A 14,912-nucleotide genomic window follows, 5' to 3' on the forward strand; every position below is an offset into this window, starting at 1 on the left:
AGCAGGCAGAGCGGACGGCAGCAGTAACGTCACTCACTGACGTAGAGCGCCTGCTCCGCCCCCTTTATGAATGAAGCAGGCGGAGCAGACGCGCAACGTCAGTGAGTGACGTTACTGCTGCCATCCGCCCTGCCTGCTATGGAAGCGTGTGAATGAATCGTAAGTGCTGTGGGGATACAGGGGAACATGGGAACATGGGAGAGGGCAGCTTAATAACAGGATAAGGATTCACGTTTATAAATACTTCGGTGAGCAGAGGCCCGGTGTATTGGGGGACACTGTTATGAGGGGGATCTGTGGATGACATATAGCAGTGTCATCCACAGATCCCCCCCATAACAGTTCCATCCACAGATCCCCCCACCTCATAGCAGTACAATTTGAAATGGACACTGTTATGAGGGGGATCTGTGGATGACATATAGCAGTGTCATCCACAGATCCCCCCCATAACAGTTCCATCCACAGATCCCCCCACCTCATAGCAGTACAATTTGAAATGGACACCGTTATGAGGGGGATCTGTGGATGACATATAGCAGTGTCATCCACAGATCCCCCCCATAACAGTTCCATCCACAGATCCCCCCACCCCATAGCAGTACAATTTGAAATTTAATTTTTTTTCCTGAAATTTCCCTTAAAATGAAGGGTGCGTGTTATACGCCAGTGCGTGTTATACGCCGATAAATACGGTAGTTTGTTTTACGTTTTACTACTTTTTTGCAATAAACCCCCCCCCCCCCCCCCCCTTGTTTTTGATTTGCCACTTTCCAAGACCCATAACCTTTTTATTTTTATTTCTATGGAGTTGTGTGAGGGCTTGATTTTTGCGGGATGACTTGTATATTTCATTGGTATCATTTTGGAGTAAATGGCGCTTTTTGATCGCTTGTTATTAGTTTTTTTCGGTGGCAACTAAGAATAAATTAGCAATTCTGTCTTTTTTATGGTGTTCACCGCAGGGGATAATTTATGTGATATTTATGTATTCCGGGTCCTTATGGACGTGGCCATACCAAACATATGGGGGAGATAAAAAAAATTTTGCAATTTTTTTATGGAATTATTATTTTTTTAACCACTTAAATAGTCCTACAAGGAGACTATAACAGATAGTATTTTGATTGCTTTTAAAAGGCAATGCATTATCCCTATAGTGCATTGCTTTTTCATGGCAATGCTATTCTAACATTGACCATCAGGCTGCGCCAGAGAGGCGCCGCCTGATAGAAATTACTGAAGGCTGGTCTGGGGCCCTGCCAGCATTCACACACATCAACACCCCGCGATCGCATTTGCGGGGTGCCGATGGGAGACAGAGGGCGTCCGCTCCCTCTGTCAGCACTTTACATGCAGCAGGCGCCATTGCCTGCGTCATGTAAAGTGTTTAACAGCCCGGATCGGCACTCCTGCCGGTCCAGGCTGTTAGAGCAGGGCCACTGTTCTCATGTGAGAGCCGGGTCCCTGCGGGACCCATGTAACGCTTAGACTGGGTCGCCGTAAAAATATGGCGGTCCAGCCTAAGGCCCCCTAGTGACCGTCGTAAAAAGGCGTATGGGTGGTCACTAAGGGGTTAAGAGAAAAGGAAAATAGGTTGGCAAAATCATGCTTTCAAGACGCACCAATGTGACAAATTTCAGGATGCACACTAATACAACATGTGGCCTATGAAGTATCGGCACTGCATAAAAAAAAAATGGGGGGGGGGGAGCAAAAAGAAACAAAAGAACCTACAAATTATATATTCTCAAAATCGTCAAAATATATTCTCAAAATAGTCATTTCTATATCTCTATTAACCCCTTCCTGCAGTGTGAAATATTAGTACATCCCTGTAAACAGGTAATTTCCACAAACAACTGAATACTGTCACCGAAAGTGTACTCAAGCCATCACCAACTAACGCCGACTGTAACTAAGAGCCGACATCCCGCAACATCGTTGGGATAAGAGCGAACAGTGAAAGCGGCACCTAAGGGTGTGAGCACAAAGGGCATCTGCCATGAAACCAGTCAGTGGCAGCCATACGCTGACATTTTTACAAGTGTAGTATTGTGACACTTTGTGCCAAATGAGCCCATGGGTATTTTTCCTCTAGATCTTTGAAGTTCATTCACCAGACATGGATTTGGTACTAATTGTAATGAAGGTTTGTGAGTGAAAAGGGGGACCTTAAAAGGTGCTGAACATCAAGGTGTCGATCACCTGTGCCGATTTTATGCAGCCCCTGTAAATGCATCCAAAAACTAAATGGGGGAGAAGTGGATTCGGGGGGGGATTATCATCGTAGATATATTTGAGGTTTGTTTTTAGATTGGAGATGCAATGCTCACCTTTGGCAAAATTAAGAATACGGAGCACAGCAATAACAGATTTGATGCATATGCAATGTGTTTGCACCTATTTCAGTAGAAGTACATCTGGGGGATCTACTTTGAACTTCTGACCAAATTTTCACTCCTAAAAACGGTAGGTGGAGCTGGTGCTCAAAAAGTCCCATCATTTTTGTGCAAGTGACCCTAAAAAGTTTCAAAGCGGCTACTGTAGCTGGCCAGCCAAGACCTGTCCTAGGTTGCTAATATAGCTTATATGTTTATACAGCTAGACCTGCCAATAACCTTGATACAGTTCCTATGTTTGTGTGTTAAAGACAAAAGCAGAGTTATTTACAGTGACTTCATGTTTGGATATCATACCCTGTTTCCCCGAAAATAAGATAGTGTCTTATATTAATTTTTTCTCCCAAAGATGCGCTAGGTCTTATTTTCAGGGGATGTCTTATTTTTCCATGACACAGGGGGATCAGAGGGGAGAATCAAAATGACACAGGAGAATCTGAGGGAAGATTACAATTTTAGTACCCTTTCTTATCCTCCTGTGTCATTTTGATTCCCCCCTCTGATCCCCCTGTGTCATTTTAAGTGATCCCCCTCCCCTGTGCCAGCGGATTATTTAGTCTCTCCCCCCTCCCACCTTCACCAGACATCCCCCACCACTTTATCAGACATTTCCCCCCCCCCCCCCCCCCCCCCCCCCATACCTCAGTCACCCCTGTATGTCCGTGCCGGCCAGATTCCACACAATGTGCCCGATTCCTGCCCTGCGCAACTCACTCACATTTAGACAGTGAGTCAGCCAGACTCCGTCAGGGCAGAGCGAGCAGCAGGCGGCAGCTTGTCCTGGCAGTGGCGCGGGCTCTCTGATTTAAAGAGACCTCGCACCGCCTGAACAGCTCTGGCTGTGCTGCGGCCAATCAGTGAGCTGCGCGGCGGCGCCCGCCGCTACGATCGGGAGGAGTCAGATGCCTTGCAGTAACTTCTGGGACCTTATATTCCGGGGGGCCTTATTATCGGGGAGGCCTTATATTTCAGCAAGAGGCAAAACTAGAGGTAGGTCTTATTTTCGGGGGATGTCTTATTTTCGGGGAAAGACAGTATAACTGTTATATATATATATATATTTATTGTGTTCACAGAAGCAGAAAAGATAATATGCCTTTAATATTCTTTATATGGATGCGAGGTAAGCTCAATGACACAGCAGAAACAACAGAAAACATAGAGTTAAACTGTTGTTACTGGGCAGGAGTCTAGACCAATCACAGCCAGCCTCTGACACAGCAGGAGTCTTGGCCAATCACAGCCAGCCTCACACACAGCCTGTGTGGGAAATTCCCTAGCAGGAGCTGCTAGAAATTATTATTCACCAGAGAGAGAAGCTGAACAGACATTCACTCCACTAAGAGCTGTGTTTTATGGAAGCAAAGAGGCCAAAATAGGTATTTAATAACTGTTTCACAGTTATATAATGTTCCTACTGTTAATATAGTGATTAGAACTGTATACTGAACCAGTTACATGTGTGTTTACTTTACTTACAGTTCCACTAATTGCAAACCACAAATTCAATTGCAAACAAATTCAAATTACATGTTGCAATCGAAATTGCATACAACCATACCAGATCATACTCAACCAATCTGCAAATAGTTACTGCCAACTGCATATTGCAAATTGCGTCTAAATTCAGCAAGTAGAACTATTAGACCTCAGATATACCTCTCAGAGAGATCATAGAGTGCTTAAACAACTTAAAGTTAGAGTACAGATACTCAAAAGAGAAATATATCCACCATTTTATGTTATGTTAAGATTGAACAGTTGAACCACCATCTTATGCATACCGCCATTTTGTGATATCTTTTCAACACGTGTTTTTGTACATGGACTATCTGCTGCGGAGGCGGCAGTACTATATATGAAGTAAAGTTGAAGTTAATAAAGAAGTTATTTGAAGCATTTGGTGTGCTCTTCAAACCTACTGTTTCCATAGAACGGCACTAGAGGAATTACAGAGTAAGGCCTCATGCACACGAACGTTTTTTTCACGGTCCGCAAAAACGGGGTCCGTAGGTCCGTGACGGTTTTTTCGTCCGTGGGTCTTCCTTGATTTTTGGAGGATCCACGGACATGGAAAAAAAAGTAGTTTTGGTGTCCGCCTGGCCGTGCGGAGCCAAACGGATCCGTCCTGAATTACAATGCAAGTCAATGGGGACGGATCCGTTTGACGTTGACACAATATGGTGCCATTTCAAACGGATCCGTCCCCATTGACTTTCAATGTAAAGTCTGGAGTCCCTTTTATACCATCAGATCGGAGTTTTCTCCAATCCGATGGTATATTTCAACTTGAAGCGTCCCCATCACCATGGGAACGCCTCTATGTTAGAATATACTGTCGGATATGAGTTAGATCGTGAAACCTCATTTCCGACAGTATATTCTAACACAGAGGTGTTCCCATGGTGATGGGGACGCTTCTAGTTAGAATATACTACAAACTGTGTACATGACTGCCCCCTGCTGCCTAGCAGCATCCGATTTCTTACAGGGGGCCGTGATCAGCACAATTAACCCCTCAGGTGCCGCACCTGAAGGGGTTAATTGTACTATCATATCCCCCTGTAAGAGATCAGGGCTGCCAGGCAGCAGGGGGCAGACCCCCCCCTCCTTAGTTTGAATATCATTGGTGGCCAGTGCGGCCCCCCCCCCCCCTTTCTCCCTCTATTGTAATAATTCGTTGGTGGCACAGTGTGCGCCCCACCGCCCTTCCTCCCTCTATTGTAATAATTCGTTGGTGGCACAGTGTGCGCCCCCCCCCCCTTCCTCCCTCTATTGTAATAAATCGTTGGTGGCACAGTGTGCGCCCCCCCCTTCCTTCCTCCCTCTATTGTTATAAATCGTTGGTGGCACAGTGTGCGCCCCCCATCGGCCCCCCCTCCCTCTATAGCATTAACAACATTGGTGGCCAGTGTGCGGCCTCCCATTTCCCCCCCCCCCCCTCCGATCATTGGTGGCAGCGGGTTACTAGCAATAGTACAATAGTAAAAGATTCATACTTACCTGGGAGCTGCGATGTTCGTGTCCGGCCGGGAGCTCCTCCTACTGGTAAGTGACAGTTCATTTAGCAATGCGCCGCACAGACCTGTCACTTATCAGTAGGAGGAGCTTCCGGCCGGACACGAACATCGCAGCAGCAGGTAAGTATGAATCTTCTACTATTGTACTATTGCTAAGTAACCATGGCAACCAGGACTGTAGTAGCGTCCTGGTCACCGATCGGAGCCCCAGCGATTAAACTGGGACTCCGATCGGAACTCCGCTGCCACCAATGATGGGGGGGGGGGGGAGATGGGAGGCCGCACACTGGCCACCAATGTTGTTAATGCTATAGAAGGAGGGGGGGCCGATGGGGGGCGCACACTGTGCCACCAACAAATTATTACAATAGAGGGAGAGAGGGGGGGGGGCGCACACTGTGCCACCAACAAATTATTACAATAGAGGGAGGGGGGGGCCGCACTGGCCACCAATGATATTCAAACTGGGGAGGGGGGGAGGGTCTGCCCCCTGCTGCCTGGCAGCCCTGATCTCTTACAGGGGGCTGTGATCAGCACAATTAACCCCTTCAGGTGCTGCACCTGAAGGGGTTAATTGTGCTGATCACGGCCCCCTGTAAGAGATCGGGTGCTGCCAGGCAGCAGGGGGCAGCCTTGTACACAGTTTGTAGTGTATTCTAACTAGAAGCGTCCCCATCACCATGGGAACGCTTCTGTGTTAGAATATACTGTCGGTTCTGAGTTTTCACGAAGTGAAAACTCAGCTTTGAAAAAGCTTTTATGCAGACGGATCTTCGGATCCGTCTGTATAAAAACTAACCTACGGCCACGGATGCCAATCTTGTGTGCATCCGTGTTCTTTCACGGACCCATTGACTTGAATGGGTCCGTGAACCGTTGGCCGTGAAAAAAATAGGACAGGTCATATTTTTTTCACGGCCAGGAAACACGGATCACGGATGCGGCTGCAAAACGGTGCATTTTCCGATTTTTCCACGGACCCATTGAAAGTCAATGGGTCCGCGAAATAAAAACGGAAAACGGCACAACGGCCATGGGTGCACACAACGGTCGTGTGCATGAGGCCTAATAGACAGTCTGGTTAGACTAAAAGTCAGAGATATCAGAATTCTTCTAATGCCACAGCGCAAAAGGCACTTCATAGTGCTACACCTTCCACAGCTACCAACAACTTTTCGAAGCCAGAATTCTGGTATGTGGGGTTTGATAAATTGCCCCACAATGTGTCTGCACAGTGTTAAGCCGCCCAAACATTTCAGATAATGATCGGCTGCATTGTAGCCGAACATTCATCTGAGGGATCGTTCGTTCCTAACAATCCCACCCGCAACATGCCAGACTGAACTGGCCGACAAGGAAGTCAGTTTAAAAAAAACAACAAAAAAAAAAAAAAATCCCTGGTCACGCTAATTGTTCTCGATACAGACAATACAACAAACTGATCTTTGTCATGATATGTGGCCATGTTTGGACTTCTGTCGATGGGATGCAGATCTGTCTTTCAGCATGAGCAAATGCACTACGGGCTCTTTCACACAAGTGAGTTTTCCGCCTGGATGTGATGCAAGCTGTGAACGCTCAGCATCGGGACTGAATCCTGACCCATTTAATTCAATGGGTCTGTGCACAGAAGCATCGTTTTTCACAGCATGTTCTATATTGTGTGTTTTTCATGCAGTTCTGGCTCCATAGAAATGAATGGGGCTTGTGTGAAAAACGGAAGACATCCGGATGCAATGCATTGTTCACTGATGGTTGCTGGGGATGTAGAATGTCCAGGCTTAGGTTTTATTCTTCATGCAATCCAGATACAATCCGGGCAGGGAAAAAAATAAAATAAACGCACACACTTAAGGAAATCGCAGATAAAACTGACTCAACTTGTGTGCAAAGCCATCAGTTTTTTCCTGAACAGATCCTGACAATACGTATTGCTTGGGGGAAAGAGGCAAAGACCAAAAGACCCAACTCTGCAGCCAGTGGTCTAGATCTGCCACTAGTGTGTCAGGAGAAGTTATCAATGGTCTTCAGAAAATGGTCTAAATAGATTTTTTTCACCTGCCTTCCATCACCAGAGCTACACAGTAACAGCTCATCAATATTAACCCCTTAAGGACCCACGTACATGTACGGCGGGCTGATCGGGCAGGTGCAGGAGCTGCGCCCACCCAAATAGCGGCACAGACCCGGCAGTCACTGACAGCCGGGCCCCTTCTGCATACGCCGGCATTGGTGAAAACACAGATGCCAGCGTTTTAACCCCTTGTATGCCGCGGTCAAAGCTGACCGCGGCATGCAGAGGGTATGGGTGCCCTCCGCTTCTCCAGCGGGTCCCCACGCTGCAGTGGTGGGGACCCGATGGCAGAGAAGGCAAGCCTGATGCCTTCCATAGGCATTGGGGCTTTACGGAAGCCTGTGAGATCCAGCCCTTAGGCTGGGTCTCACAGGCAGGCTGTCAGCATAAAAGCTGACAGCCAATGCATTACAATACAGACTGTATTGGTTGAAGTCACAGAGTGGGACGAAAAAAGTAAAAAAAGTAAAAAAAAGTAATAAAAAAAATTAAAAAAAAGTTCCAAGTAAAAAAAAAAGAAATCACAGAAAATATATAAAATAAAAAAAAAGACAATTGTGGCGTCAGTAACCATTGGCTCTACAAAAATATCACATGATCCACCCCCTTACCTGAACGCTGCAGAAAAAAAATACAAAAAAAACTGTGCTAAAACAATATATTTTTTTGTCACCTTACATTACAAAAAGTGCAACACCAAGCGATCAAAAAGGCATATGCCCCCCAAAATAGTACCAAACAGTCACCTCATCCTGCAAAAAAAATGAGCCCCTACATAAAACAAATCAGGGAAAAAAAAAAATAATAATATATGGCTCTCAAAATGTGGAGATACTAAAACACTGTGTAAAACTTTAATAAATAAAAGTATACATACCGTGATCCCTCAAGATACAATATTTTCAACATTTCAAAAAAGACCATTGTAAGTTGAAACCAGACTCCAACATACAATGCCTCAGACTCTGATCCAACCAATCAAGGCCACTTCTCTGCTAAAATTGCAGAGTAACTAGTTATCAGCTGTTCCTGACTCTTAAATGTAAGGACTTGTCTTAAGGCTGTTTCACACGACCGTGCCGTTTTTTGCGGTCCACAAAACACGGATGGCGCCCGTGTGCCTTCCGCAATTTGCGGAACGGAACAGGAGGCCTATTATAGAAATGCCTATTCTTGTCCGCAAAACAGATTAGCATTAGCATTAGCATAAAACTGATCCGTTTTTTTTTTCCGGAAAAGTTTAACGCAAATGTGAAAGTACCCTTAGTTATCTGCTTATTTTTCTTAAATCTTAATTTTCTCTTAATTTGGATGACGTTTTGGGGCTTTGGAACCAATTACTCAACTTACAATGGTCGTCCTGGAACCAATATTGTATCTTGAGGGACTACTGTATTAGGTATCGTCGCGTCCGTAAGAACCTGCTGTATAAATATTTCACATAAATAAAAACTGTCAAAAAAGCAATTTTTTGTCACCTTACATCACAAAAAGTGTAATACCAAGCAATCAAAAAGTCATATGCACCCTGAAATAGTACCAATCAAACAGTCATTTCATACCAAAAAAAGACAGTCGCCCAAAAAACAAACAAAAAAAATATGGCTTTCAGAATATGGAGACACTAAAAAAGAATTTTTCTCAGAAAGGCTTTATTATGTAAAACAAACGAAAAAAAAAGTAGTCATATTTGGTATTGTCGCATCCGTAACAACCTGCGCTATAAAAATAGCACATGATCTAAACTGTCAGATGAACATTTAAAAAAAATTAAAAATAAGAGCAGTGCCAAAACAGCTATTTTTTGTTACCTTGCAAAGTGTAATATAGAGCAACCAAAAATCATATGCAATGTAAAATAGTACCAACAAAACTGCCACCGTATCCCGTAGTTTCAAAAATGTTTATTTCCTACTCTAGGGGTGCATCAAATGTGACATGGCAACTTAAAATTAACCCAGTGAAATCTGCCCTCCAAAAACCAGATGGCATTCCTTTCCTTCTGCGCCCTGCCGTGTGCCCGTACAGCAGTTTACGACCAAATATGGGGTGTTTCTGTAAACTACAGAATCAGGGTAATAAATATTGACTTTTGATTGTTAACCCTTGCTTTGTCACTGGAAAAAATGGATTAAAATGGAAATATGCCAAAAAAGTGAAAATCAGAAATGTCATCTACATTTTCCTTTAATTCTTGTGGAACACCTAAAGGGTTAACAACGTTTGTAAAATCTGTTTTAAATACCACTTGGAACCGAACCAGAGTTCGGAAAATGTTTTTATTACAGTATAAATCAACTTCTGAAGTTATTATGCGAAGTCTAGCGAGACTTTGCGAAGTAATAACTTTGGCTCATCGGAGCCAATACATTCTAATACTGTATGGAGCTCCGTACAGTATTCAAAGTTTTATGCGAATCGACTTCGGATGTTTCATCTGAAGTCGATTCGCACATCCCTACTTCTAATGGCGCCATGTAATATTCCATAAGATTGGAAAAAAATGCATTATCGTTTTATTTTATAGCAATGTGCGAGTGAGTACGATTACTGTGATACCAGATGTATCCGGTACTTGTTGTTTTAATTCTTTATACTTGTTTGCATCGTCATATTCCGACCCCATAACTTTTTTATACTTCTGTTTACAGAGCTGTGTAAGGGCTTTTTTTTGTAGGGCAATCGGTAGATTATATTTGTACCATGTTGGGGTATGTACAACCTCTTGTTCATTTTTTATTTTATCCAATTTTTTGAGGGAAGGACCAATTTAACCAATTATTTTTTTTTTCATTATGGTGTACACTGTACATAATCAATTATTTTTTATTTTAATAAGTCAGGCGTTTTTGGACACTGCAGTACAAATTATTTTTTTTTTTATTTATGTTAACATGTAAAAAGGTAGAAAGGGGAGGAATTCTTATAATTTATTTTTATATTTGTAGAAACGTTTTTATTAATTAAAAGGGGTTATCCCATGACGAATGTAAAAAATTAAAATCAGACATCATATAGTACATGTCAATCTTTTTCTAACAAAGCTAGAACCAGCCCTGTACCTCACATGGATCCACAGATCTTCCCATTCATTGCTCTGCTAGATTTATATCAAACTGACAGCTCAGGGGGAGTGTCTTTTCTGCTGCAGCTCAGGAGGTATGTCCATGCTAACCCTATCACAGCTCAGGAGGCAGATGAAGGATGAAACTGAGCATGTGCGGCCTTCTCAGCGAGCAGGACAAAGAAATAATAAATTAAGTGGCACTATACAGATATATTTTATTGAATAAATCAGTAGCTATACAAAATCTCATGCAATTACAGAAGTATTAAAATCCAGGTGCTGGTTTAAAAACTGCAGAATATTTGTTGTGGGACAACCCCTTTAAATTTATTTTTAGCCCCCCTAAGGGACTTAAACATGCGATCAGCCTATGGGAAAGTTTTTGTGCTTCTATTAAATAATACATTAAAGGGGTTGTTCGGGTTCAGAGCTGAACCTGGACACATCTCCTTTTTCACCCAGGAAGCCCCTCTGAGATGAGCATTCAAGCATTTCATGCTCCGATGCTCTCCCTTGCCACGTGCTGTATCGCAAAGGGCAAGGGATTTTTTGTTCACATTTTTACACTGCTAGGCTGAGGCAGTGTTGCCGGTAACGTCACCAACACTAATGGGCGGGCTTTAGAACTGCGCTAGTCTGTTTAACAGGCTCTGGGAGAATAAAACTTAATATTCACACTACTCCTAATGAGGAAAGCTCCACAAAAGGCAAGTTTGTATTCCTCTCAACAGTCCCTATCAAGTGCTGTCAGCAGTTTAGCATGGTCAAAACTGCTGACAGACTCCCTTTAACTCATCTGCACTAATCCCTCACCTCTGCACTCCCTGTCCCAGCTCCACATGCCGGAGATACTAGAAATACTACAGTAGGTGAGTCCCAGCTTTTCGAGCTGGCACAGGAGGTTCAGGACAGCGGGGACTGCAGCACAGTCAGAACGGTAGTGAAGGGGGATCGATGGAGGTTAGTTCTTTTTTGCTTTTAACCTTTTACAGTAAGTTTTCTTTAAAAGAAAAACAAAAAAACATTCTGCCTGTATTATCTTGAACAGGTGCAGACATGAAGATATGTTTGAAAAAGTAGAGATCAAGTGATTTCTATGTAGTTCCTGTCTTATAGTTCAAGTCCATTACATCCAGGTGTTCTGTCTGAAGCAGTGGGAATCACAGACTGTTTTTAGCTGCAAAGCAAACCCAGATAAATCTTTACCTGTAGCGTCCCTTTAATTTATCACATCGCTGTGTTCTCAGGGTGACAACGCTGACAATAAAGCAATAAATCCTTATTTGACAGCTGGGAACATCAACACCAACAGATCAGAAACAGCAGTGATTGATCCTTGTGTACACAGATAATGTGCAGTGTAAAGGAGACAGGACTACTCTGTAGGATCTCGCGGTTCTTAAAAACTATCCTTAAAATATATTCTCAAAATTAAAAGGGCTGTCCAAAATAATTAAAAGTCTCTTAAAAAATATATATATATATATATATATATATATATATATATATATATATATATATATATATATATATATATATATATATATATGGTTTTGAATAGAGAAAAAATAAAAAATAAAAATAAAACAAACATGATATACTAGCCCGTATCTCCAGCGCCATTCTCTGTGAAGCTGGTCCGGTACTCCCAGTGTTGTGCCTGGAAACGACTTGTGACCGATGCAGCCAATCTATCGGTCTACAGTTAAGGACCATGCTTGTCTGCAGCGGTGACATCACAAATCCAGGCAATCACCACTGCGGTTAGTAAACAAACTGGTTTGACTTGCCAGTTTATGTGGACAGCGATTGGCTGCAGTTGTCACGTGCCAAATAACAGCAGGTAATCGCTGCAGTTTGCAGCAGAGAAAGGCACTGGAGAAGGGAGTATAACATCATTCTTTAACCTTTCCATACCCAACAACACAACTGTAAGGGCTCTTTCACACGAGCGGATGCCGTGCGGGTAATCCGCAACATGAAAAGTGCCAAGCCCCGTTCTGGACAGCAGAGACACGGAGCGTTAACATGATTAATAATGCTCCATGCCTCTCTGTGACCTTTTTACTACAAAATCACAGCGAGATAAAGATAAAATCTAACTGTGATTTTGTAGTAAAAAAGTCAAAAGAGAGGCATGGAGCATTATTAATCATGTTAATGCTCTGTGTCTCTGCTGTCCAGAACGGGGCTTGGCACTTTTCATGCTGCGGATTACCCGCACGGCATCCGCTCGTGTGAAAGAGCCCTTACAGTTGTGTTGTTGGGTATGGAAAGGTTAAAGAATGATGTTATACTCCTTTCTCCAGTGCCTTTCTCTGCTGCAAACTGCAGCGATAACATGCTGTTATTTGGCACGTGACCACTGCAGCCAATCGCTGTCCATGTTAATGCTTCGTGTCTCTGCTGTCCGGAACGGGGCTTGGCAGTCTTTCACGCAGCAGATTACCCACACAGGATTCGCTCGTGTGAAAGAGCCCCAAGTGTATGGAGTGGGATCATCAGCTAATCACGCTCCATACGGGTCAGGTGCTGGCTGTGTAATGCCGGCAGCATCCAGCCGTAATGGCCAAGATCAGAGAGAATGCCGATCGCGGTCATTTAAACCCTCAGATGCTACAGTTATGTGCCGCTTTTTGGTACTTACAGGGATTTTCTGGCGGCTCACCGCTGCACCCCATTATAGTTAATGGGGCCAGATGCAGAAACTAGCCTCCAAATTGCAAATCAACCATTTTATTAAACACTAGGAGAGTAAGGGATGGTGGCATTGCATATTTTGGCAAAATGGTCAATGAAGAATATTTATGTTGCAACCCTTGAAGAAGAGGTACTGTAATGGCGGCCATGCTGATTATTAGCTGGGATTTGAGGAGACCTATAAATAAGGAACGCCTAATGGCCTTCGTGATTTGCTTTAGCTTTACGTTTCTTTGAGCATTCTCATCCTTTACCGTGCACAAAACGTATACCGATGAATGAAACACAGCACCTTGACAAATGGAACAGCCACAGTCAAAGTATACAGAAGCTTGCATGCTCGCTCGATGGAAATCACAATGGAGACATGCGGCGTGACCACTGACACAAGCAGGCTGCAGCACAAACGCCTTACCGTGTAAATGGCAATTCTACAAACTGCGAAAGAGATCTGGAGGCATTCTGACACTGTCTAAAACCAAAAGACAAGATAGGGTCATACTGGTCCTTTATAGGAAACAGAGGTCAGCCACGTTCATGTTAAGACATAGCAGGGTGAGCTATAAAGACGACAAGTCTGTAGAAGTCCAGCTTATAGACAATTAGGGTACATTCACACGGCAGTATGTATTTTGCGGGCCACACATACGGATGACTTCCGTGTTGCATCAGTTTATTTTTTATTTTTTTGCAGAACTTCAATGGGTTCTTGAACCCCATTTTGTGGCCAAGAATAAGCCATATTCTATATTTTGCAGAACGGACACCTGGATTATCAGTTGGCTTTCCACATCCGTATGTTTGTTCCACAAAAATACAGAACATGTCCTATACCTGGCCACAAGATGTGGTTCACGGACTCATTGAAGTCAATGGTTGCAGAACGCAAAATACATACATTGTGTGAATAAACCCTTAGTTTTATAACCCTCATAGTTTTGTCTACAAAGAACTTCAACAAGACGTAGACATCATCTCCCTGGTATCAGTGAGACATCTGACCACATTTTTGTAGTGAACAAGCAGATACTCGACCTGGTCAGATGACTCCACTACAGAGGCCCATAACCTGTATGACACACAATGAAGAGCAGCAGATACCTGGAAATGATATCACATCATTAGTAAATCATTTCAGCTCACGGTCTCCTTCACAATGATGTCTCAATCCACAGATAAATCCTGGGTTCGAAGCCCATACCACCAAGTCAAAAAGAATAGGACTCTAAAAACCGAGCAATTACTCTTACCATTGTTAAGAACCTAATCTTGTGCAAAGAAGTCGGATCTAGAGGCAATAGCTAGGAGCATTATGAGGGCTGGGTCATTACAGTCACCTTTTTTAAATGGGCAATACAAGACAAAAGAATACAGCCAATATCTGCCCCGGTATTCTCTTCCTTGCTGCTGTTCTGTCCCATGGGGCATGTTGGTATCTGTTCTATGGCCGGAGGGGGCAAAAATAGAGATTTAAGAAAAATAGTCCCCAAAATGAAAAAAAAATACAAATTCTGGGAAGTGGTCAAGGTGATAAACTGGTTCTTGATTGTTCTGCAATAGTCACCGATAATATTCGTATATACAAGCTCCTGTATCCATTGCCAAGTGTGGGCATGTTCACATCTGCGTTGGAGGTGCCATTCAGGGCC

At 43.5% G+C, this 14,912-nt stretch overlaps 1 protein-coding gene across 4 annotated transcripts in view; it reads right to left on the reverse strand.

Annotated features, from left to right (window-relative positions):
- The window catches only part of ARL15 (ADP ribosylation factor like GTPase 15), a 302,186-nt gene that overhangs the window by 255,757 nt on the left and 31,517 nt on the right, over nt 1-14,912 (reverse strand). For 2 of the 4 annotated variants that reach the window (XM_040421235.1, XM_040421238.1), the window contains exon 2: nt 13,679-13,735. The exons of the other annotated variants lie outside the window; for them this stretch is intronic. In XM_040421235.1, the coding sequence (XP_040277169.1) occupies nt 13,679-13,735 (57 nt within the window). The remainder of the gene's footprint in view (nt 1-13,678; nt 13,736-14,912) is intronic. 4 annotated transcript variants of the gene reach the window in all.

Source organism: Bufo bufo, chromosome 2 (assembly GCF_905171765.1).
Source record: "Bufo bufo chromosome 2, aBufBuf1.1, whole genome shotgun sequence".
NCBI lineage: Eukaryota > Metazoa > Chordata > Amphibia > Anura > Bufonidae > Bufo > Bufo bufo.